At 36.0% G+C, this 27,648-nt stretch overlaps 3 protein-coding genes and 1 pseudogene across 3 annotated transcripts; 1 reads left to right on the top strand and 3 right to left on the bottom strand.

The window, feature by feature from the left end:
- Positions 1-3,408: 3,408 nt before the first annotated feature.
- On the bottom strand, positions 3,409-6,728 carry LOC141839398 (putative prolyl 4-hydroxylase 3; annotated as a pseudogene).
- A 1,299-nt stretch (positions 6,729-8,027) lies between these two features.
- On the bottom strand, positions 8,028-14,956 carry LOC141839627 (uncharacterized). Its single transcript, XM_074727419.1, has 9 exons — positions 14,697-14,956; positions 13,901-14,057; positions 13,670-13,770; positions 11,599-11,724; positions 11,340-11,460; positions 11,157-11,241; positions 9,580-9,693; positions 9,449-9,488; positions 8,028-8,340 (listed from the first exon to the last, which is right to left on the bottom strand). Exons 1-9 carry the CDS (start codon positions 14,868-14,870, stop codon positions 8,188-8,190), a joined length of 1,071 nt encoding a protein of 356 aa, XP_074583520.1. The 5' UTR covers positions 14,871-14,956; the 3' UTR covers positions 8,028-8,187.
- Positions 14,957-15,396: 440 nt separating this feature from the next.
- On the bottom strand, positions 15,397-18,986 carry LOC141841261 (proline-rich receptor-like protein kinase PERK8). The gene is made up of 8 exons (XM_074729409.1): positions 18,281-18,986; positions 17,720-18,133; positions 17,510-17,596; positions 17,346-17,416; positions 17,190-17,266; positions 16,961-17,108; positions 15,681-15,842; positions 15,397-15,564 (listed from the first exon to the last, which is right to left on the bottom strand). Exons 1-8 carry the CDS (start codon positions 18,984-18,986, stop codon positions 15,397-15,399), a joined length of 1,833 nt encoding a protein of 610 aa, XP_074585510.1.
- Positions 18,987-21,526: 2,540 nt separating this feature from the next.
- Positions 21,527-27,374, top strand: LOC141841258 (uncharacterized). Its single transcript, XM_074729406.1, has 6 exons — positions 21,527-21,698; positions 21,779-21,915; positions 23,345-23,703; positions 25,336-25,432; positions 25,509-25,796; positions 26,276-27,374. Exons 1-6 carry the CDS (start codon positions 21,557-21,559, stop codon positions 27,284-27,286), a joined length of 2,034 nt encoding a protein of 677 aa, XP_074585507.1. The 5' UTR covers positions 21,527-21,556; the 3' UTR covers positions 27,287-27,374.
- Positions 27,375-27,648: the final 274 nt, after the last annotated feature.

The raw sequence follows: 27,648 nt of genomic DNA, 5'->3' as shown, positions 1-27,648 counted from the left end.
GTGCCTCTGTGCTGTGATTTGACCTGCTTCAAAAACCTGCTGTCTTCCTCCCCAATTCCACCCTTCTCCCTCCTCTCTCTCTCTCTCTCTCTCAAATACAACAATTTATATAAAATATTTTGAGCAGTTGAATTGAAATCTTTACTTAATCAAAACCTCTTGTTTTATATTTTTTGCTAACTAAATTATTAGAAGGAGTTGAGTTTGACATCCATTCCTTTTTTTTTTTAATTTGTCGTTAATTTGATTTGACTGCTGCAGGATGAATGAGCTTGTTTTTTTCCTTATCAGCTTAATTTGACCATTCTAATTTAGAAATAAAATCTATCATCGACTCTATCTTTATCAGTTAAAATCTATCACATCATTCCTTTTATGTCAAATTTACATTACTAATTATTGGGTGAAAAGTCAACTAAATTTTCTCCGAATTTAATTTTTAATTCACCATGATTTTTGACATGAAACTGTGGGATATTATCTAGGGAATGCCGATGAGGATTTGTAGAGTCCTAAATGAGTTTGCGATAGGCTGCTCACAGAGTGGGTCCCAAAAGCTGTTGTAGAGTCAGTCCGATTGCAACTTTGCACCTAATTCAACTGATAGTCATTTTATGTAGACACGTGCCCACTATATAATGTGATGGTAAATGACAAGATGAGATATCCATGCAATGAGGATTCGATTTTCACATTGGACATCATTGCAATGCTTGCGGTGCTCGAAAACTAGTGGTACTAGATTAGAGTCATGAACATTTATGTTTTCGAATTTATTTTGATGATCAATAAAAAAATTTTATGTAAGATTGAATTAATCACCTCAAAAATTAATTAGATCGTAAGAGCTGAATATCTAGATTTTATAATAAATTTTCGATCGTGGAAGTTGACTATTGAATGAATTACTGTGAATACTTTTAGATTTATCCGAATGAATTAAATTAGTTAGATCTATAAGGATCTAGATACCTAGTGTTAATTTTTTTAAAAATGTTAAAGGTTAAAGTATAATATTTAAAATATAAAATATAATATTTAAATTATTAAAAAAAAAGAGAAAAATTTAACATCACGAAATATAATATCATTCCTCGTGAGCATTAATTTTCCTTAGGATGAAAGAGACCCAGAGGATATTGATTGAGGGTGACCACAAGGTTATAATCAAGCTACTTTCCCATGTTGCCTTCTATTATTGATATTGTTACAACAAATAGAGGTATATATATATATATATATATTTTGAAGAAAAATTGATTATGATCGATTGCAAAACATTGCTTAATGCATTAATCACATGTTTCCTGTTCTCACTCGAATTTTATGTTCTCAAAATTATTGTTTGAGCTCCATATATCACATGGAGACTTTGGGATTTGGAAATCATAAACATATGAAAGAGTATTACTTGGACCTCAATAATTTTTTTAATAAAAAAATTTGGATACACCATTGTTATTTTTGTTATAATTCAAATATTCAAAAGTAGACCATTTATCTCTAATTAATCTATGGGGTAACTTATACAGCATTAAAATCATTAATTATTAGTGAGAGGATGAGTCAGTTGGACAGCGTGTTCATATTAAAGGCCAACATAATTATATAAACACCAAAAGGTTGTTTAAAATAATTTTCTGTATTATGATACACAATTAATAATAATGATAATGGTATGAATAATTGATTGCAATTAATATTTAAAGTAGGGCATTTTTTTTTAAAAGTATAAATACAAAGAAGAAGACAAGTTGTTGGACATGTGAACCACCTTCTGAACATATAAAAATTGTGAAGAATTAATAAAGTCAAGTCAAATATCAAATTGGGTTGAAAGTCAAAGTCAAAATGAACTCGAATCAAGTCGACCAAACTTAAGTCGGTCTGAATCGGACTGGCACTATATGAAGTTAGGAGGGAGCACATTCTATCTCAAAACAAAATGATTAATTATTTGAACGAAGAATTCAGACAGCAGAGAGAAATAATAATAGGCATGAAGAATCTTAGCTTCAATATAATGTGCCGTCATCATTACCAATCATGACTTAAAGGTACGTATTTAATATAGAGATTAATAGCCAACCATGTCTTTTCAAAAGCTTAAGCTTTGAGATACGTGATTAACCATTCAACTTTACTATGATCTCTTACGTAAAAAGGTGAAATTCACCACCTTAGCGGTCTCATACGGTCGGCCCCACAACCATCTGTGAGGAGGTAAATTGAGAAACTGCAGTTGGTCATGACGCAGGAGGGTATTGTCTGGCTTCGCCAGGATTCGAACCCTTGCCCTCTTTTACAAGTCTACTGCGTCGTCACCAACTCAGCTATGCCCCGAGGGCAACTTTACTATGATCTCTTCTGTAAAAGGTGGATCCGCCACCTTAGCGGCCCCACACGGTCGGCCCCACGACCATCTGTGAGGAGGTAAATCGAGAAATTACAATTGGTCACGATGCAAGAGGGTATTGCAGGAGGGTAAATCGAGAAACTTTACTATGATCTCAAAGCATGAAGCCGGAGTTCAAATCTCATCAATTGTTGTACTCAATTAACAAGCTGAAGTTCTGAGGTAAATAAAAACTAAGGCACATTCTTATTCTTATTCTGTTGCATACATGCTGATAAACATTTTTATTCCATATATCATGATAAAATATGCTTTAAAAGTCCTGATGAACATTTGTTCATAAACAGGAAAGGATGTCGTTTGCAAATGGGAAAATGAGTTCACATAACTATTGATATGCTATGCATGTTAACAAAATTGTGTGACTGTAATATATCTGACCAGGAAGAAAGACTGTTTACCAGCGAAGAATGTTGCTATTAGTATTATGTTGGGCTAAGAGGGATTGGCAAACAATGTTTGGTTTGCGAGATCTGCAAACAAAAATAAATTATTATATAGCAGGGTGAAAATAGAACAAGATTACACTTGAAACTCCGTCAATTTGTACATATTTTGTGTCACTTGCCTCCTCCCCTCCTATTTTCCATCAAAGTAAACTGACCCTAAGTTAAGTTTGCAGAACATCAAGGATCCAAACAACTGAAGTGGCCAAACATAGTTGATAAGAGAACCACGGTAGGCCTTTTGAGCGATAGAAAATGAAATATTTCTTGTAATTCATTCCCCCTCTTTTATCTCTTAGGCTTTTCCTATTTTTCAAATGGTTGCTGTTCTGCATGAGCTTCTCCCTCTATTCCAAATAATGATTGATATAAACGGATGGAAGAGGACTGAAAATAATGAACTTATTCAAGCATTGCGCAAAGATGTAATCACCAAGGCAACATAGAGAAAACGATTTTGCTCCAAAATTAACTTTTGAACTTGGAGAAATGTTATAGAAATATGAAACAACAAAAGTCATCAACTGACTTGAGATAAAGAATACCTTTGCATCAATGGTACTCATGTACATGCATCCACTTTGTAGAAGACCACTTATTTCCCTTGATCACAGGACACGAACCTGTAAGCATCATTAAAATGGATAGCCATATGATCATATGTCTAAAAAAGCTACAATTGAGAAATAAGCAACAAATGCTTCTTCATAGAATGAAACTCAACCAAAAACATTTCTTTAGAATGGTAGTGAGAAACAATCAACCATGTAAACTTGACGGATCTACAGTGCCATCAGGCTTCATACTCCAGAAAAGCAATGCATTTCCCATCTTTGGCTTAAGACCAAGACCTCTTTTTCCGCAGTCTGATAACTCATTGTACCATGGTAAAGAACTGCTGTTTTCTTTGGCATTGGGGAAAACTGTCTCACCACCTTCTTCAACATCAGAACTATACATATGCACATGTAAAACAACAACAATTGCAGCATAATAACTTGAAGAAACATAAAAACACAAAGATATTGAGGATGTAAAGATGGAGACATACAGATACATTAGAAGAGTAGCCATTCGCTGACCTCCATTCTTAATGTTAAATTTGTCAAAGAAATAGTCATAATGAGGTTCATATTTCTGCCCAACTTCATAATGCAGAACTTGAAGCCCTTCCCCATGTTCTACAAAATATGGAAAAGACACAAGATAGTGAAAAAGATAAAGCACACAGCAATCTACAAGTAGAAGTCAATACTAGTCAGTCAAATCACAAATAAAACAGAATGATTAGCGTTAAATTAGTAAGAACGCATTGAACTCAGTAGAAATCTAGACTAATTAATCAAAATCACGAATCAGAACAGAATAACTAGCAGTAAATGAGTAGCAAAGTCCTACTTGAAGTCAACCTGACAACCAGGATAACTCTCAGATACAAATCAATATTACCAGAAAGTATTCACAATTATTATCTAATAATCGGCACATGCATTTTTTGCACAAAGTAAAATGGCAACCATTCTATTTCCACAAGAAATTTACCATAAGCGTATGCATTTTTTTTGTCAGTTAATTTAAAGTGCATATCATGATGAATTATGATAATTCTCCAACACTATTACAAGTTATAATTGTCTTCAATTTGAACACAAAGTTTTATAATAATAGCAACAACAATATCCTTATATAGTCATTCAAGTACTCACAGGAAAAACAAGAATCAAATGTGCAAAATATACTATCACAGTATCATCACGGTTAAACACAGCACCTACACGATTCCACTGGTTTCTGGTCCAAAATATTCTATTTTCCCAACATTTTGGTTTCATAGAACTTATATAATTCTATTTTCTAACACACTCCGTAATATACTTTGTAATTTTAAGGGTTCAACTATTTCATGCCCTCTTTTCATAGTCTAAAATAGAACATTAGGTGCAGCTATCACTAGGAAAAAGACAAAAAGTTAGCACTTCTAACACAAGACATCACAGTTACATACCCACAGGGATAAATGTATAATCTGCTATCCTCTTCTCAATAGCCTTGATTACATTATCTTGCATCCGATGGAGAAATGTGCCTGTGCTTGTCCGGACCCTACATAATGAAGATACAAAATGTCAAGAAATAGTACTTTGAAGTTTTTCTCATTGAACAGTTGTAATATGCTAACCTGCTGTCCTTACTCTTGCCATTAGTGGTATCAACAACTGTTGACTTCTTCATATGAGGTTTTGCCAGCCTAATAAGATACTCACATTCTTCCTTGGACTGCAATTTATATTGCACAAGAAAATTAAAATTTTAATACAAGCATTCACTTGTCAAACTTGAAATATACATATGTAGACTCATCGAAGCTACATAGGACAACTAGAAAGATAAACTAATGAGAACAATAACAACAACAACAACTAGATCTTTATCCCATTAAGTGGGCTATATGGATTCTCCTGTGTCATTGGGCTCTCCACTACTGTATCCACATCTATATCTAAATGAATTTTATCGTTGTTAACCGTTTTCTTTGGTTCCCTTTTCCTCGATTAATATGTGTATTTGTCATGATTTCACATCGTCTAACTGGGTCATTTATTGGTTGTCTAAGTACATGTTCATACCATGTTAAATGTGTCTCTCAAATTTTCTCTCAATAGATGTAACCTCGACTTTTTCTCTAATGTTCTGATTTTTTATCCCGTCTATCCTTGTATGTTCGTACATCTACCTTAATATCTTCATCTCTACGTCTCTCATTTTTTGCTCATGCACACCCTTCATAGTCCAACATTCAGTTCCATATAACATAGTAGGTCTAACCATTATTTTATAAATCTTCCTTTTAAACTTTTGAGGTACCTTACAATCACAAAGAACATCTAATGCTCTCCTTCATTTCAACCATCCTACTTGTATCCTATGTAAAATATCTCATTTAATCCCTCCACCCTTTTGCAAAAAAGATCCCAGATACTTAAAATTTTAATTACAAGTAATTTGTCATCTCCTATTTTAACAATTGTCTTACTATGTCTATTACTACTAAATTTAAATTTCATATATTGTCTTTACTTTACTAAGACTAAAATTTTTAACTTCCAATGTCTCCCGTCAAGATTTGAGTTTAGCATTTACTCCTTTATGTGTGTGGTCTAAGTACCAAAACAATATCATCTGCAAATAATATGTACTATGGCAACATGTCTTAGATGTGTCTAATGAGTTCATCCATAACTAGTATAAAAAGATAAACTAATGAGAAATGCCTCAAAAATATTCTACACAATTTTCCTTTTATTTTCTAAAGTCAAGACTTGAAAATAATTCCCACGCCCAGATTTTCAGGTACCTTAGACACCTGCTCGAACCCATGACTTCTATAAGACAAAACCGTGTGGAGCAAAAGAATGATATTTTCAGGCCTCATGCCAATTACATAGTTAACGATGCTCCAAAGACCAGATTTCCTTGTAGAACAAAAAACTAACCAGGAAATTGTGGTAGATAAACGCTCGCGGTTCCCAAGAGACGACCTCCGTCCACTGTGGCCCTCGATGCCCCAAACCCTCCCTGCACCATCAACTAACCGAATCAGGTCTTCCGCCGACCCAAAAATCATCAACAAGAACAACAAATCAACCGCCTACTGTTCACGTAGGAAGTTCATGCGGAGGCGGGGGATTGAAGCGTCGTCGGAATGGAGGGGGAGAAGCAGTAGTCCGTACAAGCGAGAGGACGAGAAGCGCCAGAAGGACAAGGAAGTAGGTCGATTTAGAGGTCTTCCGACCGACGAACATGCGGGTGTACAACCGCCCCCCTCGGGCCTCCCTCATTGCCAGCGATCCAAGTGACGACGCCATAGACGAACCCCGAACCTGCGCTTCTCCTCGCCGATCCTTGCTTCTATATCGAAAGGCAGTGAATCCAAGAATCCTAATGGAGAAGGAAAGCTGGAAAAAGGGAGATGAACTCTGTTTCGTTTGCCCACAGTATTAGTACTGCGTTGCTCGGGCCTCAAGGATCAGCTGCTTTACCCAGGACACCCCCCTCGTTCTCAGTCTCTAGTGCGCTTAGTTCTTACTGGTGTTAGTGTTGTTGGGTGTTTGAATAAACACAGGAAATCCTGTCTACGCTGTTTTGGTAAGTGGGAAATTTAAATATTTGTGAGAATATTTATTTTTTTTAAAAAAAAGTTATTTAAAATTGTGGAAGTAAAATAAAAAGGGTGTCTCTAATTATTAGAATTGTTAAAAAGGTAACTGCCCCTATTTTTTAAAACCTCAAAATAGTATTTTTATTTTAAAAATAATCTTATTTCATCGTTATTATAGTAGCATGTAAAATTAAATTATTTTTTAATTTAATTTAATCAAAGATTACTATATGTATATATTATTTAATCAATATTATTTTGGCATAAAATTACAATCGTTTTTAAAAATTTAAAATTACCATAAAAATTCAAAAATCACTTTAAATAACTACTATAATATAATAGTGCAACAATTATTTAGTTGCTGTTATAATTATTATAACACCTAATTAAGTATTATTATTTTGACTATTTTAAAATGATTTTAATTAAACTTAAATAATTTTGATTTAAAAAAGTTTTTAATATAAAAATATTGTTGTTATAATAACTACAACAGCTAGGATTCAAGAACAAAGAACCATTCATATATATTGCCAATTATGTCTATTAATGAATTTGTTCACAAACATTGTTTACAAAGTATTCGTGAGCTTTGTTTATAAGTTGTTCACAAGGGTTGTTCGTGAATATTATTAATAGAGTTACGAGACTTTTCACATGCATATTTATGAATAGTGCACGAACTCTGGTTACGTTCTTGTTGTGATAACTAGCATTGTTCATAAATAGTTCATAAGTATTTTTAATATATAAAGTATATTTAGAAAAATATATTTTTTTAAAAAAAATATTTTTTTAATATATAAAGTATATTTAGAAAGTATACATAAATCATAAGAATACATGTTATTTTACCATCTTTTCACTGCTTGAACACGTCCTAATGACATTAATGTAGAAGACAGAGAAAAAGAAGAGAGGAAAAACAGGAATGTGCTCAGAACTAGAATGAACATTCGGCTGATGACAATAACATTTTCTTCCATAGATCACACGGCCAAAATTGAAATTAAGAAAAGTAGATTGCCTAACATAAATTGTCCACAGGTAGAGCTACGTCTTAACAAAATGTGATTTTCCTAGCATTAAATGACTAGTGTCCACTGAAAAAACACTTACCGAACGATCCACTAACCAAAATCCAGTTATCCTTTTTTTCCCTTCTATCTGAACCACCATCTTTGAACTGCAGATATGGGGCTGTTTAAGAAGGGGGCATAGCGATAGATATACGGATTCACAGTACGACCAATCTTGGCCCACACGCTTTGGTGATAACCAGAAGTAGCAGGAACTTGGTACATGAGCTTCAGTAGCTGTATTGACAGTGAAGAGAGAATTAGTAGCAGATAGAATACCAACGATAATCTAAGAACTCCAACTGGGCATGTCGATACGGATTGCTCTAAATTCTTAAATGTCTGGAGAAGTTCCAGCAGAAAAATAAAAAATGGATGAGATTTGTCAGTTCCACATCAGAGTGCATATATCAGATGTCGTCTAGGACATGTCCACATCAGTTTCCATATCCAAATATGAACAAGAACTCTTCAGAATTTGGATCAAGATATTCACCAATTCTGGGTCAGCAGGTCCAAATTTGAATTGATCAAAATGCTGAATTTGCTTCTATCAATTTAATCAAAATTAATGACTAATTGCCAGGTATTCTCTCTTATTTTCTTGTACTTGTTTTAAATACATAATTATTTGAAAGAATTCGTCATAATATGTTTGATTAAGTGGACTTGCCTTTAATTATTTGATATCAACCTAACTGAAATCTGATATCAATTCTTACTGCAACGTCTTTAGCTTATATCCTTATTGGTTTTTTAGCATTTGAAGTTATTCTACTGCTGAAGATTTTTATTCTCATCCTTACAATACCCATAGGCATGAATCGATTGACCAGCCTTCGATTGGATAAAGAGCTATCATTTTCAAATTGATTTTTAGCCTTATCCCTAGCTTGCCAGAACAGCTTTCATTCAAGGAAAGAATGTCTCACTGCTTAGCCATTTGCTAATTATATTAGAAGGCCGAAATGGCAGGGAATAGCTGATAGAAATAAATGACTTGCACCTAATCTAATATGCCTATTTCAGAGTCGCCTCACTAGAACATAACAGCAGGGTGATTATGGTTATGCTGAACCATTGGTTATCTGTCTACTTGTCAACCTCAAATTGGAATATAGGAGATACTAACAGAAGTGTCGATAAAATGTCAGTTGTCCTAAGGCAAAATTCCTTGAACAAAATGGCCACAAACTCCAGTAGTGGTCTTAATTGTTTTTTTAATCCCAACTACTTGTGGTGGATACTGGATCTTATTCCTTTCAACTCTACGCAAGTAAAGGATGAAAATAATTATTGTAAACATAACGTCTATGTATGAATGTTTGTGCCCAACAGAACTAACCTGCCAGTATATGAATGTCTGAATTATGTTGCGTTGCCACCTGAATTGAGCAAAATTAGTAACAATGTGGGTAGGATTTAACATGATCAAAACAGAAAGAAGAAAAAAATGAATATAGTGTATAGACTAACGAGAATAAAGATAGAATTAGAAGAAAGCCCAATCCAATCTCAGCATTTGAACTTAGAATAGCCAATGTAGTTCCATTTGCTTCTACCCAAACACAAGGCTCCTCCAAGTATTTCCTGTTCATGGAATGAGAAAATATTATGACGATTTTAAGGAATATGCAGTGGAATCTGCTCTAAGAAAAGAAACATGCTTTTGAATGACAGAGAAATTAGTAAAATGATGAAAAAAATCAGTAATACTACTCTGTATGGCTAAAAGCATCAATAATACTATCTTGAAAGGTATGAAAAATGTTTCATTTGTGATTCTTTAGTAAAATAAGAAATTAAAGATAGAACGCTCAGTAAAAAATTAACCAAACATTGGGAAAGCTTTCAACAGTATAGCTGCAAATGAGGTTGTTAAACAGTCAACAAATCCATACTGAGTTATTAATAACAATTCATCATCATCATCTGTGGAAATTACAGTTATTAATTACACTTCATCCTCGTCTCAAGAATTCTGCAAGCCTAGAATTTTTATCAAGCCTAAATGTTGACTATGGAAGAAAATCTCCTGGATGTCTTAATCAATTGAAGGGTAGTTTACCATTAGAAGGTGATTGCAGCTGGTTATTATGTGGAACATGTTTAAAGGGAATAGATTCATTCACCTTCACAATTTCCCCAAGTGATTATTATTGCTAAGTGCCAACTGAGTTCGTACGAGTTTGTTAAGTTTAGGATCTTACCCTACTCAATTTACCTGGTCTTGATCTTCAATTTTGGACTCAAAAGTTGATTTGTGTCGTTCATTCTGTATTAATTCCATTTCTTTTAGGGTTAATTTGTTTCAAATATATCAGTTACTCTAGATGATTGGATCTGGAGTAATAATACCCCTTATGCATCTTACACCAATATAGAAACTGTATTAACAAGCTGTAAGGTATCAAATGTTGCGGCAATATTTATTATTTTAACAATAAGCTATTCTTAGGTTCAATAGATGCTACAATATCTGGATATATCCATACTTCTATAGTATATTATATTCAATAAAGACTCCTGATCTTAGTTTAGTGATTGATTTGAAACACTTCCATCATGCAAAAGTTTTATATAAAATGTTGGCCTTCATGATTTTGATTCCACCAAAAAAGTATAAGGGTAAAATTGTATATTTGAAAGTCCAGGACAAACCAAACTCATGCTAAACTTCAGAGTGTTACTAAAATTCATGCATTGAAAAATGTTAAAGCAGCCCAACATTCAATAGATAACCTCCGGCAACTGTCAATTGCTCATCAATGACTGTAGCAAGCTATTCTCCTGTCATTACCCATTACTACTACACCACACTCTCCTTGGACTGAAATCCACTGGCTTAAGAAATGATTATCAGATCAGACTGAAATCACCACCATTAAAGTATGTCAATATTGGTCTGAGAATTAAATTGTCAGAAGAGTCTGACCATAGTCCAAATCACTACCTCTAGTAGACATGTATTCTTTTAGATCATTTTAAGAAGCATAAAACTATCCTTGGTTCACAAGAATTTAAATGGTAAAGTCAATCTTGAATTTACTTACCTGTATAAAGAAGAACGTGCAAAGTTACATCTTAGAAATTTTGCCACGTGCTCCAGTGACCAACAAAATACAGGGATGAGAGCAACTGATGGGCAAATTTGCATTAGCAATAATCAATAATATGCCATCATAATGTGGTAGCAGGGATTTAGAAGTTCAATTAGCATGTTCAGAATAACTCACATTTAAAGTGTAGCTGAGCCGAAACAAGTGTAACACAATATATTAAATGGACAAAATCTTTTGCTCCAATCAAAGTTTGAAACCATGTCTGGATAGCAGGGAGGTTCCATGCCCTTGGTTTCTATTAAAACAATATGTAATAAGTTTTAAAAAATACATATAGCATAATTGTAAAATGCAAACACCAAGATCGACCAAGAAACAAATTAAATCTACACGATAAATTTTAAATAATGAACGACTATTATTCAAACCTTACCCCATAGAGAGTGTATAGTGAATACACCGAGGAGCATGCAGTACCAAGCAAAGACAAACAATATGCCTTGTTTGAAAAATTTCTTGGTACAACTGGAAGCATCCCAAGCACAGCAACCACTAAGACCTGGTAAAAGTATGATTGTAAATTTACGGATGTGTGGAATTACTAAACATTATAAAATAAAAAATAATAATGTGACAACATTTAGGCGTAGCTCCAAAGCAATTTGATCAAGTCGAAGACTACTCCAGTCAACCGTGTTAATCAGGAAAACTAGGTTCCCTAGATTAAAATTTTTCTAGTCGATTCTGATTTATATAAGCTGAGTTGGATAATTGGCCAATGCCGATCTGAGATTGTCTGATTTCTCAGACAGCAAAACATAAACAAAAGATTAAATGGAAATCAAATGGTCTATGGTGGACTCGAAACAAAGTTGTCTGAAATCCAAAGGAAGGAGACAGAAAAACACGTACTATAGCATAACAACACTAAAGATAGTGTGAGGAGTATAGGATGTCGCTAAACTATGCAAACCAGAGAAAGCATGTTCTCTAGCTTGTGAGAGGTGAAGGCAGCATGGCTTTGAATGCAGAGGTGCAAAAAAGGGAGGTGTTCGAGAATTGTTATTTCGTGTGAGGTAAGAATAGATAGCACTATTAAATTTAGGGGATTAGTTATATTATTATTTAATAATTATTTAAAGAATAGATATTAAATATTTAGTTAAATGATAAATTAACAATTTGATTTAATTGAGAATTAATATAAACTTTATTTAGATCTATCATATAAAAATCTTTGAAAAATTAATCAATCAAAACATTTACAGTTTAATACCAATTAGAAATCCACAGCTTTATCAACATATCACTAATTAGTTTAAATAAATATTGTTATTAATCAAGTTAATTATTGATACTTATCAAATAATAATCTAAGCTAAATTTTACAATTTATCATTATCATCATGAACTTATTAATAAAATATTACATTATTAATAATATGAATAATGATCTATTGATGATAATATTAAGTAAACTAAAAAACTATTAGTGATGGTTTTAGTGATTTAAAAACAATATAGGAAAAATAAAACAACAAATATCATTAACTACAAAATATTGTCTATGATTATTTAATAGGATTTTAGTAATATAATATCAAATTATAATATGATTATATTAATTATAAACTAAAAAACATTCACTTGATAAACTAACTAATACGGTGAAGACTAATATTTAATTATTTGAATAATATAACATAGTTTTGATGATATCAGTATTAATAAGGAAATTTATATTTCTTTGATATGATAAGATATTTTGTTTGCTTTAACTTTCTATGTTTTTTTAACTTTAAAATTAGTATTTTATGTTTCCTTTTTAAATTCTTTTTACTAGCGATTACAATCCCACCAATCATCCTGATCCTATACAGATGATACTTTAAGTTTTCTAATAGTCCGATACCGATACTGATTCAACGACCTATGCTTGATTTGACAGGTATGGTTAGTTAGGTCAACCTAGTTTAACTGCCTTGATCAATTGAGTCACTCGGTCAATTGATCAATCAAGTTAGTTTGAACGAGAATTACTAAAATACAACTGAATTCAGTACTGACTTGGCATAATAAACCCAGGTCAATGGGAAAAAGAACAGCACAGGTTGCACCACTAACATTGTATCCCAATTTACATAGCAACGTAGATCAGCAAAGAATAATTTAACAAAAACATTCAATGAAGATTTTATGAATGATTCAGAATATTAATTTATGCATAAATCATCAGCATGGCATTATCTTGGACAAATATGAAATATTTCTCCCTAGTACCAGAGTGTGTATTTAAATCCAATGATAGATAGGCTATTTCCTAGATTCAAATGAACAACATTTTTTTCCACTTGGTATGGTATGATACTTACTATGAAGCCCAAAAAAATAAACAATTAAGGAAACCATAATCTAGCATGAAAAACTAGAAAGATGCTTACCAATTCTTAACAATCAAATACTACAAGGAAATTAAATTATACATAAGGAGAGTTACTCTATACCCAAGCTTTGAGAGAAAAATGTATAGACCGTTGATCTAGCCTCAATGAGTTTGCACTCCTGCCTGTTGATGCATCTGTTCCAGCAGCTCCACCACTAGAACCTATCACAACAAATTGAGTTTTAAAGGTACTTTCCTTCTCTAAAAGGATGGTTAACAAAAACATTTGTCATATATGTAGTCGGTGCGGGAGCATGTCCTAGAATAAGCAACGAAAATGTTTTTGGATAACCTGAATTTTGTGGCCTCACATTTTGAGCACTTGACTGTGAGGAGTGTCTCTCTGATGCTCTTGATGACTCTGTTGTTTGTGCTGAAGGTCTCTCTGCTGCTCTTGATGACTGAGAAGCACTAGTTGAAGACATTGCCTTCACAACAAGCTCAGGATCCTATGAATTTTGATAAATTATCAAAACTCAGAAGCATAATGCATGATTGCCATCTTGGAAAACCTTCATCATTACTAACAACTAGGAGAAACTAAAAACGACAAAAAGCAAGGTAATAGATAAATAACAAAGGAAAATATTACAAAAATTCAAAATTGTTAAAAAATGGTAATTTTTAATCATTCAAATGAAAAATCCTTCGATTTACAAAAACAAAAGAAATGGAACCGATAAAGTTTTCTTGTATAGACAAAAATAAAAAGGAAAACCATATGAGTGTGGGAAAATCTAGCATCATTAGTTAAACATGAGAAAAATTAAGAGCAACCAGACCAAGCAATAAAGAAATAACTTAATTAGACTCAAATTCCTGAAGCTCTTTCATTAGCCCACGACTCATCATGCATGACTAAACTAGGATAGGACACTCAAATCAGAGCTTAACATCCCCGTCAAAACTGAAAGTACAACTGATAACTAGGAATCATTCCTGAATGCAAACATGTGAGACCCAATGTCACCACCCTCAAAAAGGAAGCCCATCTAAAAGGCTCATCATATGTACAATTTGGTGTGGTCAACAAAAAAAAAGGGAAAAAAAACAGCATAGCAAGGGAGCAAGAGATAGGTGAGACGCACGATGAAACGCTGATAGAACTTGCTCTTGAAGTGGCCAACGACGTCGGATCGAGAGGCCATGTGAGGCGGGATCAAGATATTGGACCAGTACTCCGCCCATCGGGGATCCATGTCGTAGTCGTACGCCGCCGCCGCGATCCTCTTCAGTCGCTGTGGATCCTGCTCCTCCCCCATAGCCGCCCACCTGCCCCGCAGATCCGAGCCCTCTTCGTCGCCCTCTCGTTCGCGAGCGCGGACTTCGCGGAGAGCGATGGGCGATCGATCGAGTCGACCCCTAGAAGTAAGAACAAGCAGGCTCGATGCTGGCGCATTAATCGGTCCGAACCGGTCTGGTCCGGTCCAACCAAGCACAATTTTAAAGGGAAAATATTACCGTTAAACGATTTAACAGAATAATAATAATAATAACTTTAACCCTAATTTTAAATAATCATTTTTGATAAATTTTTAATATTAAACAGGAACATCTTCGCAATAAACTAGAAAAATGTTGAAAAAAATCAGCAGTTAAAACTTGCTCTATTTTGATGAAATAACAAGTAGTTGTAAAGATATATAATTTTATTCAAAAATTGGCGAGATTATTTTCAGTATCTGGATTACACTGTGGAAGTAATTACATCAAAAAATTTAATTGATATATAGAAAATGATTGAGGGGAAAAAAAATTGTCTACAAAATTATATTCTTCCCAGTCTGTTTAACTCTTTCGAGTATGATCACTGTTGTAGTCCTCCTCACTGCCAAATCCCATCCTCTGAAACATTCTGATTTCTTCAGATTTTGGTGAATTAAAGATTTCACTTTGGCCTGGTGGTACACCATTGTTTATGTCTAAGTCAGTCAGGCCATCAAGAGCTCTCACCACCTGAACAAAACCATGAGATAAATGATCGAGAAGAAAGCAAATCCACATTTGTATTTGAAGATTATGCGAACTGAAGCAGATTCACTTGGCTGAAGAATGTAGTGATCGGATTTTACCTGAGTCATTCGAGGCCTCATGGTAGAAGAATGGCGAATGCACGCAGCTGCCACTTCAATGATCTGGAACATCTCATCGTTGTCGTAGTTTCCGTCGAGCCTTGGATCTGGTAGGCGTCTGAAATCTCCATTTTCGAGAGCTTGGATTAGCAATGGCCGAGCCTGAGATGAGATATCAGTCAGTTTCCATCTCTTGATGAATCTCAAATGAACTTTTCAGATCACAGTGCTTCATCATATCGATGATACTTCAGCTCAGATACAAGCAATGTTTGAGTGCGACAGTTCTCAAGGGTGAGTCTTGGGGCAAAAAGGTACTCTAAACCTGTAGTGGTATGACCATAGAATAAAGAACAGACATTGGAAGTGAAACCCTCCGAGAATTTTGATTGTGATTGTGTAAATTTTCATGCTTATAAACTTTTCCGAACCAAGAGATCTCAAGATTTTGTCGATATGAAGACTGGTGCCATTTAAAGAGGAGAATCATAACCCGCTGCACGTACATGAGCTGAGTATGAAGATTTTGAGAATTACTCAGATATGCATTGGTCCAACAGTGTTTAGCACAAAGACTAGGGAGGGAAACTGAGGATAAAAGATGGTTTTGAAGCTGAACAAGGAAGAAACTTGAAAGTCCTGTTTGATCACTCACTGAACCTAGATTCGCTAAAGCTTAATTAGACGAAAAAGGCAAGACAAATAAGGAAAGTCAGTTATTGTGTTCTAGAAATCTGAGTTGCACAGAGAATAAACAACTTGAAATTGATTTTTTTGCTAGGGCCACCAAAATATAAACTCACTTGTTTTTCACATGTGTTTGGTGGGAACAATCCATTTAAGTGCCCAAAAAAGGGATGCATATGAGTTAATCAAAGGAACTAGAGGACAATGACATAGAGAAAAGGCAAACTTGAGCAATTGGAAGTCTGGGCTGGAGGAACAATTTCTGAAGGCAATGGGAGTTTCTACCTAATATACTTGAGCATGTAAAGTACAAAGGAAAAATGGATATGTGATGTAATCTAGTACATCATGAACAAGATCCTAATTTCTCAAGTTGTTTTTCTTTAATTCTGATGATATGCAAAATCTAACCAACCCTTTAGTACCATCATCTCAATCACAACCCACAAACTTAACACACACCAAAAAAAAACAACTTGAAAAGGATGTAATTTCATTGTGACAAACATCATAGGTTAATTTTTTTAATTCAGCATGCAATGCAGTTAGTGACACTAGAGAAATCATTGCCAGATTGTAGTTAGAGAGCCTACCCATTCAGCAAGACACTCATCTCCTATAGGTTGAGATGAATCAACAGGTTTCCGTCCAGTAATAAGTTCCAAAAGAACCACCCCAAATGAATATACATCAGACTTAGCAGTTAACTTTCCACTTGTTGCATACTCCGGAGCCAAGTATCTACAAAAGCAATGGTTAGCATGTTCTACAAAAGATATCCAGTCTCGTCGGGTGATATCAAAATTTCATGCTGTCACATACCCAAAAGTCCCCATTACACGGGTGGATACGTGTGTGTTTTCATCCATAGCTGACCTTGCTAGACCGAAGTCAGAAACCTAAAATATCAGAATAAATCAGATACAGTCGAAAAGGTTAAGACATTCAGTCCACCAAATGAAATATATGGTAGGCAACCTTAGCCTCAAAGTTGTAATCTAATAGAATGTTTGAGGACTTGATATCTCTATGAATTATCCGAGGATGGCCTGATACGAGAAAATAAAAAAATTGACAAAATATTCTGATTCAGTGTATGTTTTCAAGTTGAAAAAGAATGGAACAAGAAAATTAGAGATTACAATCCTCATGAAGGTATGCTATTCCACGAGCTGCCCCAGCAGCAACCTTAATCCTCTTAGACCATTCCATTACTGGCCTTCCTTTTCCTGCAAAGGCAACTCCATATGGGAATATATGCATGGCTTATACAATTTGACATGCATGTATGTGTGAGTTAATCCCAAGAAAGAGAAAAGGTTAACTGAGAAGAAAAAAGGTCATTTTCTCACCATGGAGATGGTAATAAAGAGTTCTATTGGGCACATAATCATAGACGAGCAATCTCTGATTCTCTGATACACAGTATCCCACAAGAGAAACCAAATGGCGATGGTGTGCACGGCTGATAGTTTCAACTTCAGCTCTGAAGTGAAGCTCTCCTTGTGCGCCGCTAACTTTAAGCTGCTTCACAGCCACTTCTCTTCCATCCATTAGGTATCCTTTATACACACAACCAGATCCACCTTCACCTAAAAGGTTCTGAGGTGAGAAGTCATCCGTAATCATTGATAGCTCGTCCAGTGTAAACCATAATTTTGTATGTCCTAACCCTGACTCAGATTGTGAGAAAGGGATTCCAGAGCCTGCTTCAGGGCTATACCTTACAAGAGGATATGGTGGAGATCTTGCATGAGGGTATACATCTAAAGAGAGAAGACAAAATTTACATTAATTATTGATCCAAATACTGATCCATAATGAAGAAACTGATAGATCTAGGAGTGATAAATATCTAATTTTGGATTTGAGATAGCTGATTCATGAATCAGTAAGATGGAAGTATACCTTACCTGGTGTAAGTGTAGACACTGATGGGGACATAGCGATATCTCCACCGTGACTGGTAGGTTGCAGTGGCTTCTTACGCTTCTTTACGAGCCACACAGCTGCTCCAACAAAACTAAGCATCACAATACCAGCAACAACGGCGAATGTAACAACAGTTCCAGCAGTACTCATGCTGCTTCTTGAGGAGGCATTGTTCCAAGGTAAGGGATGCACAGCGTGCGTCAATGGAGGTGAAAATTGTGATGGTGGGCTTCTACGGGTCATATTAGAAGATACTGGTGAGGTAGCATTGCTACTAGATGGAAGGGGAGAAGAATTAGAGCGGGAAGGCGGTGGCGAAGATGGTGGTGGGGCAAAAGACGACGGCGGTGGTGGCGGTGACTGATAATAGATTGGTGTCGTCGGAGGAATAACAGCTGGTGGAGGTGACAAAGGCAGTGCTGGTGGCGGAGCTGCAATTGCCGGTGGAGGAGGTGAAAAATAGCCATCCGGTGGAGCACTTGGTGGTTGAGAAGCTGGTGGGCGTGAAGCTTGGGACGGTGGTGAGAGGGGAGGGGATGAAGGTGGAGTAGGAGCTGGCAAAAGGGGGATGTAATACCCGCTTTCAAGAGATGGTGGCGGTGAGAAGGCATCTAGTGGAGGCGGCGGCGGCGGCGGCGATGTGTAGTAAAAAGCTTCCATCTTTTTCTTCCACAGGATAGCCCTCATAATCACCTGTCTCCTCCAAGAAAGCTCACAAGAGCATCTGCAACACAGCCACCATTTCCCAGGGCTTCGATCACTGAGAACTTTTCAAATCCAAGAAAGAAATTTGGCAGTCGAAGCAACTTCTTTACGTATCCAAGAATGCAGCTGCTTCTACTTACATTTCCACGAACAGCGATCGATCAGTTGTTACACCAATGCAGTCAAATTACTTCGCAAATATGAGCACACGAGGTTCCAATCCTTTCGGAAACCTAATTTCCGCCCTAAAAAACTAAACACCTATTTGCACAACCCACAATCCAGCAGAAAAATAACGAACGAAATCCGACCATCTACAAAAAGTCTTCGGCTTAGTAAAATCTCTCAACCGAATCAGGCGATCAGAACAGATTACCCTCCAAAAATTCAAGCTTTTCACCCAGAAACTCATCAAGATTCAACCTTTCGCAAAAGATTCATCTCCAGACACCCAGGCGTACCAGATTCCGGATCAACAAAGAGCTCAATCTCGCAATGCGAGGACACTGTGACTGCAAAGGCCGTAACCCGGCGGAAATAAAAAAGAAGCCACGGCGGAAGAACAGGAGGGAGAAATATAGGAGACAAGCACCCTACCCACCTTTGCGGCTTCTACGCGTCCTGGCAGCCCTGAATCGGAAGGTGGAGAACGTGAAGACGACGACTTTGGCGTAATCGCAATATATTAGTTTGGATTTAGGGGTTGATGGAAGGCGAGTTGCAGACAGTAATGGCAGTAGTAGTTTCCGACGCCGCATTATGAGCTACTACTAGCTGGAAACCAAGACGAAGCATTTTATAAGCATGGAAAACTTCTTCGTTCGATTCCAATCCTTTTCCAGCTTTCTCTTGATCAAGGTGAAAGCGAATCGCGAGCGCAAAAACAATTCACAAAAGAATTTTCTAAACCATGTGCCATTAAACAAACTGGATACTAAAATTAACTACTTTAATTGCATTTGGCCCCATTAAGTAGGATTGTCTTATGAAGAGCATCTCGCTTTATATTCTCTTTTAAATTTATCTACTTAAATTGCAATTCTAACTGAAAGTAGTGAGATTTTTTTTTCATATTACAAGTTGGAGCAATTATGACTATAGGCTTCAAAAGTCTCCGTTGACTTTGGTTATGATATTCATACAACAACGCACCTCAATAATTACCAAAGATCTCTACTTTTTAAAATATATTCTCACATTGTCTCATCGATATCAGAAATTAAATAGAGGTATGAACAAAAACAATATGACAATTAAAGTTGAATGCGAGATCACGACGAGAACTTCCACCGTTGCGCTTGGGAAATTCTCACTCTGCGTACACAAAGACAGCTAAAAGTTGGCACTTTTCCTTAAAACTCTTTTTTGTTGGCCTTTTAAGTCAAGGCACCAGCCTGTTGTTCTTCATGCAAATAAAGCGAGTCCTCAAGACTGAGACAGTGGATGGTATGCTTTCTATCAGCCAAACAAACATTTGATCGTCTACCAAACTAAGATGCATGATATCTTTAGTCTGAAGATATGATAGAAAAGGAAAAAGATCAATAATGAATGATTTGATCTGAGATCGAGGGATGAGTCGATTCTTACTGGATTGTCATTTGTTGAATTTTTACTGCATCAGCTTCTATTGAATCACCCTCTTCAATTGGATCGGCTTCTATCGAGGTTACTCTTAGGGTGCGTTTGGTTGGGGGTTATCTGTGATTACCTTAGTTATGTGAAGGTTACTCCGTGATTACCTTGGTTGGGGGTCATCCGTTGATTACCTTGGCTTCTATCGAGGTTACTCTTAGGGTGCATTTGGTTAATGGATCTACTTTTAACAAAGTTAGTGTCAAGCAGACAGAATCCTAGCGAATTAACTTTTCTCTGTCTAGTTGAAATAGACTAACAAAATGCTAGAAAACAAAGACAATACACACATTTGTAATGACTCCAAAATACTCGAATTTATATTGATCGAGTCAAAAGTATCATACTTTTTTTCTGCAAAAGGTGGAATCCGTCACCCAGTAACCCCACACAATCAGTTTCACGACCATCTGTGAGAAAATAAATTTAAAAATTATAGTTGATCACGACAGAAGAGAACGTTATCTCAACTTTTTATCTATATTCAAATCTTCGCCCTCTTAATCTACTTCTTCATAATCAATTCACCTAGTATTTTACCTAGACTCTATCTAATAGAGTCACCCGTCCTCGAGGCATAGCTGAGTTGGTTACGATCAGAGTTGCAAAGAGGCAAGGGTTCGAATCCTGGCAAACAATACTCCAGTCGTGATCAACTGTAGTTTCCCGATTTACTTCCTCGAATTCCATCTTTTTGCAGAAGAGTCAGACTCCATATGGACCGAGTCGAGGATCCAACTTACATGGGCTTCTCAGCCCGTCTAACCTGTTCGGTTTCGGGTTCGATAACCGTTTGAGGAATCCGATAAGCTTCGTGGGATCCGACGGGTCAGTTCGCGACAAAGGCCACAGGCCCCTCGCCTTTCCCATCTTCCCTACGATTCCTCTCCCCAGAGAAGCTGCGCCGCCCCGCTTCCATGGCGCCCAAAGCCAAGGCGAGCCCCAAGGCCTCGGCCGCCCAGCCGACTCCCGCTGTGCCGATCGAGGACCTCTTCACCTCCATCCATCGCCATATCCGGGACATCGAGTACGAGCAGGCTGCCAAGGTCGCCGATCAAGGTCCTGCGCGATCTGTAGATCTGTCTCTTGAATCGTTCGGGTTCGGGGCTCATTTTGTGCTCCTTGATATATTTTTCCAGTTCTCGCCGTCGCGCCCGGGGACGAGGATGCGTTGCGATGCAAAGTCGTGGCCTTGATCAAGTCCGAAGCGATCGAAATGGCTCTCTCCACCATCCAGGATTCGCGTCATCTGCCAGTGGATCTCAAATTTTACGAGGTTGATTCTTCATATTGCTGTAGGATCTAAAGTTAGCGCTTGATCATTCTTTTTCTCGGACTTTCATGATGAGTGGATAGTGATAGACTTGTTTTCCATCATTCGCATCGATTGATGTCCTTCTGATGCAATAAGCTACACACACACATGTGAATTCATAAGTGGCAAGCTATTGATTTGAAAAGCTGCGAACTTCATCTTTATTCAATGAAAATTTGGTTCGGCTTTGATTGATGTATTTTACTCCAAAAAATCTTTTAAAAGTTGGATAAACTGTAAAAAATATATTAGCCCAAATTTGTCATTCTTCCTCTAGTACTTTAAATTGTTCGTTCAGATTGTGGCCTTTTAAGTTGCTTTGTTTTTACCACCGACCTCATGAAGCGCAATTATATCTTTCATAGTTGATCTCAATCTGGTTACTGATTTTATGAACTATGGGTGAAAGTTGTCTTTTGTCCCTTGCATTCTCTTTTTAAGCTTCTTAAAGTTTTGATATCATGATTTTATTCCATTTAAATAATATTTTCTCTATGGAATACTTTGTACACATTCGTACTCCTTTTTTAAATTTAATCTTCACTGTTTTAAATAGAGATTCAGAACTGGCTGCTTTGTTGTTTTTATTAACCAGAGATGTTAGCTGACTGTACATTGAATGTCTCGTCACGATATCTTTATGTAGGAAAACTTATTTTCTATTGAAGATTATTTTTTATTAACAAATTGTCTTGTAGAGAATATTTTATTTTCCTATTTATTATCCTGGCTTAGAGGTTCATGTGTGCTTGTATACAATTTATTGTTTTTTTTGTCATTTTCAAAGGACCCCCGGAAATCAATCCAGAAAATATAATTATATATTGTTTAATGTTTTCAAATCTCTGAATAAAAATAGTTGGCAATTGTGGCTATGTTTATGCCATATTGCTATTTTCTTTGCTAGTAGTTGTCATTGCTCAAAATCCTAGTGCTCTTTAGGTGATGCAAAAGTGTTAGGTCTCAAAGCCCAAATCAGATTCTTGTGACAAGAATATTGTGTAAAGGAACAAGTATTGAGATATACATACAGGTTACCTGCCATGCTATGTGGCAAACCTCCAAAGGAGTTAGACATCTGTGTGTTGTACAAATGATTATGTATTTAGTCATTAACACATACATTTCAGTAACTAAATTCCTGTGGAAGAATTACAAGTAATTTCTAACAAAAATTGAGTCTGAATCTACTATAAATAAGGTAAAGACAAGGCTCCAACTCAATTTCAAAAACTCAATTTCAAAAGAGTAATGGATTAGCCTTTCAGCCTTGGTACTAGGGCTGGTAACTAATGTAAGAACCAAAAGTTTCCCCTTTCTCAATTTTTTCTAGTTATAGATTTATCATTCACCATTTTTGTGGTCTTACTTTTTGATTTCTTTCATTTAGGCATACTGCTTATATAGGCAGAATAAACTACATGAAGCCATGAAGTTGTTAGACGGCCAAGAAAGAAACTCTGTGACCCTGCAGTTGGAATCTCAAATTCTTTATCGTTTAGGAAAAATGGAAGCTTGCATGGATAGTTATGAAAAAATTCAAAGATTCAAGATTGACTCCTTAGATTTAAAGGCAAACATTATTGCTGCTTTAGTGGCAGCTGGCAGGTCTGCTGAAGTTCAAGGAACCATGGAGGCACTTAAAGTGAAAGCTGCAAGTAGCTTTGAACTCGCATACAACTATGCCTGCTCCTTGATTGAAAAGAAAAAATATGCAGAGGCTGAGCAACAATTACTTTCAGCTCGAAGGTGAGAAATTATCTGGACCTACATTAACTTTTTACTTTATTCAATGTTTAGTCACGTGCCTGTAACTTTCATTTAGCAATTAGATGATCTCTTGTGTTCAAAGTTTTTAGCTGTCGATAAATGTTTGTATGCAAGTGAGCTTTTATTTAAGCACGACCAATTAAATTTGATATATGCCCATGCAGACACAAAATTCAATCCTGGGTATGGCTACTCCCTAGTTGTTGAGACAGGGAAAGGAGCAAAATACTATGGAATGAGTATTTTATGCCTTTCCCTATGTGTTTTATATCTACTAATTTAGTGTTTATACAATTTTCTCACATTCTGTGACCACCACTAGGGATGGTATTTAGTAAAAAGATCTTTCACAATAATCAGCCCATCATGAGCACTCTAAAAATGGTGTGGCAATGTTAAATGACAAGTAAATCCCTGCCTTGTCCCCCACCCCTTCTCTATTGCCATCTATATAACTTTGACGGAGAACAGTCTTAAGGGAGAAATTGTTTCAGAATGGCATGAAGTTGAATCATCAACTAATTGTCAACATCCAGTTTTGTTTGTATCAGGTGACCATCTTTGATCATATAATGGTAAAGGTGTTTGCTTATTCAAGATGCTTATTTTGCTTTTACATTTATCCATTTCATAAAATATAATCTTTTACCAGACACTTCATAGCTATAATTTAAAATTATTGTTTACATTATTATATGCTCTAGAACTATTTGCATATGTCTCATATTCCCTCTCTCCATTCTTTTTCCTTTTATTGCTTTGTTTATTATTATTTTTCACATAAAACGCATCTCTTATTTCTTCAAGAAACTTTTTAATATCTTAAGTGCATAGTAGCATTAAAACAAATCTTGATTGTAGTTACAAAAATGAACTTCGTGTATTTCATCCATAGTTGTCAAAATTAGGATGGTTCAAGAATGCATATTATTTGTCAAATAACGAAATATACAAATAATATCATATTTATTAATATAAATTAATTAAAAAATAAAATAGTTTATAATCAACAAAAAAATCATATTTTTAGCATAGAATATAGGCTCCTCAATCACACTAGATTGTTAATATATTTTTTGAAAATTATTATAATAATTTATGTAATATTTGCTCCTAAAGGATTTAGTTGGGTCTCTGTAATACATTAGAACTGATTTTTAGTTCAAGGAAGGACAATCTTAGGATCATTGTTTGAAAGATATTATTGTGTTCTCTCTCGATCAACAATGACCTCTCTCAATTCACATACCATGCCTGATCCATAGCAAGCGAGAGAAAGATAGGTGAAGGGTCAAGTCTAAAGAGCAATGAAGAGCTTGAAAAAGGTATCTTTATTCTCATGTTAAATCTTGACTAGGAAAATCATTATTACTAGAATACATTGTTGAGTTCTATATATGGCTGTATCATTTATATGGTACACTTGATTCTTGTAACATTGAAGTACTTTGATTTTTCTGATAATATAGAGTTCGGTCAAATGTGTTTTTGTGGTACTACAATGTTGCCATAAGAAATGGAAATCACAAAGTGGATATTTGTTTTTGCATATGGAATATTTATTTATTTATTATTTAGTGCTGGGGAATATAATCTTGGTGATTATGCCAGAATTGGGCAGGAAATGCTAATGGAGGAAGACTATGCAGATGATGAGATAGAATTGGAACTAGCTCCAATTGCTGTGCAGCTGGCCTATGTCCATCAGGTGAGTAATAAACAAAGGTTTTGCAAATGTATATAATGTAATTTGTTTTCTAAGGTGGATATCTTTCCTCTTTCAGTTACAAGGACGCACTCAAGAAGCAATAGAAGCTTATATGGCTATACTAAACCGTAATCCATCTGATTATCCATCACTTGCAGTGGCTACAAATAATCTTGTTGCTCTACGGGGTACAAAGGATGTTTCAGATAGTCTGCGGAGGCTTGATCGTCTAATAGAGAAGGGCTCTGGTGGAAAGCAATTCCAACTTGCTAATGGATTGGATTTCAAGTTGGCTTCAAGGCAAAAAGAATCACTATATTCAAACAGACTGCTTTTACTTCTTCAGGCAAATAAGATGGATCAGGTTTAGTTATATGCCCTTTTATCCTTTTTCCTTAATGAAACTATAGGAATATATGGAAATTCCAGAAGCATATATGAGATTTTGCCGTGTGAAGGCTTTTTCCCTTTGCTTTGCTTCATCTTGACAGAGCACTGGAGTGATGAAGGGATAGGCCTCCAAATAACATTAAAACTTTTTAGCTCAGTCATCTCTGCCTAGTTGGAGTAATTTGATTCCTGATGTACCATAGATTTTTTTTTCTCTCCTCTTTCTTTAACCTAACTCATGAATTGCACATAACTGAGTTTGCACCATTTGGGAAGGTATTTTCTGCATACTTGCAATTTTGTTGTGTGTGTTGCTATAATTATGATACGGACCATCATGCCTTGTTTATTAACTGGTTGCTATCTGTGGAGGTATTAGATTATTTAGGTCAACAGTGATTGAAATCTAGGGAAGATTGTGTTCTTAGTCATTTGGTTGTTTTCTGATTACAGGCTCAAGAACTAGTCGCTGTGCTGCCAGATATGTTCCCTGATAGTGTAATGCCAGTTCTACTTCAAGCTGCTTTGCATGTCAGGGAGAAAAAAGTGGCCAAGGCCGAGGAAGTCCTCATTCAGTATGCAAACAGATTTCCAGACAAGTCCATGCCTGTCCTCCTTGCTCGTGCTCAGATTGCTGCTGCTGCTGGCCACTATCAGATCTCTGCCGAATCCCTGTCAAAGGTTCCTGATATTCAACATATGGCTGCCACTGTCGCGACGCTGGTTTCGTTGCAAGAGCGCATGGGTGATTATAATGGTGCCGCTGCAGTTCTGGACTCTGCAATCCAGTGGTGGAAGAATGCCATGACTGAAGAAAACAAACTCGACTTGATCATTCACGAAGCTGCAAATTTTAAGCTCAATCATGGACGCGAAGATGAGGCCTCTCAGTTATATGAGAAACTTGTCAAGAGCCATGGCAACGTTGAGGCTCTAGTAGGACTTGTGATGACTGCTGCTCGCACTGATCTTGAGAAGGCCGAGTTATACGAGAAGCAGTTGAAGCAACTTTCTGGTCTGAAAGGGTTGAATGTGGAGAACCTGGAGAAGACTTCCGGTGCAAAACATGTTGAAGGTCCACAGACTATGAAGGTCGAAGTTTCTGAGGACGTAAAGAAAGCAAAGTCAAAGAAAAGAAAGCGAAAGCCTCGGTACCCAAAGGGATTCGATCCAGCAAATCCAGGGCCACCTCCAGATCCTGAGAGATGGCTACCAAAGAGAGAGAGGTCAAGCTATAGGCCCAAGAGGAAGGATAAGAGAAGCCAGATTAGGGGCTCTCAGGGAGCTGTGGTTAGAGAGAAACATGATGCACCCACTCCGGCAACTACAGCTTCATCTGCCAACGGCCCGACTTCGAAACCAAGCCAAGCATCATCTGCAGCATCCAAAGGGGGATCCCAGAAGGCAGCTACCTCTGAACGTCCAAAAACTTCCGGCAAATCGAAGAAGAAATCTCGTTCTTAATTTCATTGAATAAGATCGTCGACGGATATTTTGAATTTTGTTAATTGTTATTTTGTTCGAGATGTTATCGAAACTTTTCTGAATCCAATTGAGTTAGATCTTTGAAGTTCAATTACAAGCGAGATGGAGTGTAGCCCAAAGTAAAATTAAAATAACTATGTTTTCATTAATATCAAAATTACTAGAATTGGTTCATGATAATGCACTTGCAATGGGAAATATGAACAAGACATTGTTTTCCATTTTATTTTTGTGACCTTTTTCTAGTTCACGTAAATTCCTATGAAGGAGCTACCACCATTCCAGGCTATTTGTGTCTGATTATTTGATAATAATTGTGTGAAGGTAGGACATAATTGAGT

The sequence above is a fragment of the Curcuma longa genome, chromosome 11 (assembly GCF_044706935.1).
Source record: "Curcuma longa cultivar G26 ecotype Majalengka, Jawa Barat chromosome 11, ITB_CL_G26_1.1, whole genome shotgun sequence".
NCBI lineage: Eukaryota > Viridiplantae > Streptophyta > Magnoliopsida > Zingiberales > Zingiberaceae > Curcuma > Curcuma longa.
The sequence above is the reverse complement of the archived record's forward strand: the minus strand, read 5'-3'. Positions and strand labels throughout refer to the sequence as shown.

What these genes read in the sequence shown, in the direction of transcription:
- LOC141839627 (XM_074727419.1), bottom strand. Translation starts at nt 14,870, where the DNA reads ATGGGGGAGGAGCAGGATCCACAGCGACTGAAGAGGATCGCGGCGGCG. An exon ending in AGTTCTATCAGCGTTTCATC is followed by an intron (nt 14,058 to 14,696) that starts GTGCGTCTCACC and finishes CAAAATTCATAG; the next exon opens with GATCCTGAGCTTGTTGTGAA. An exon ending in CTAATTCTATCTTTATTCTC is followed by an intron (nt 9,489 to 9,579) that starts GTTAGTCTATAC and finishes TGCTCAATTCAG; the next exon opens with GTGGCAACGCAACATAATTC.
- LOC141841261 (XM_074729409.1), bottom strand. Translation starts at nt 18,986, where the DNA reads ATGAGGGCTATCCTGTGGAAGAAAAAGATGGAAGCTTTTTACTACACA. An exon ending in AGCATACCTTCATGAGGATT is followed by an intron (nt 17,417 to 17,509) that starts GTAATCTCTAAT and finishes TTCTCGTATCAG; the next exon opens with GCCATCCTCGGATAATTCAT. An exon ending in TGAGGCCTCGAATGACTCAG is followed by an intron (nt 15,565 to 15,680) that starts GTAAAATCCGAT and finishes GGTTTTGTTCAG; the next exon opens with GTGGTGAGAGCTCTTGATGG.
- LOC141841258 (XM_074729406.1), top strand. Translation starts at nt 21,557, where the DNA reads ATGGCGCCCAAAGCCAAGGCGAGCCCCAAGGCCTCGGCCGCCCAGCCG. An exon ending in TGGATCTCAAATTTTACGAG is followed by an intron (nt 21,916 to 23,344) that starts GTTGATTCTTCA and finishes TCTTTCATTTAG; the next exon opens with GCATACTGCTTATATAGGCA. An exon ending in AGCTGGCCTATGTCCATCAG is followed by an intron (nt 25,433 to 25,508) that starts GTGAGTAATAAA and finishes TTCCTCTTTCAG; the next exon opens with TTACAAGGACGCACTCAAGA.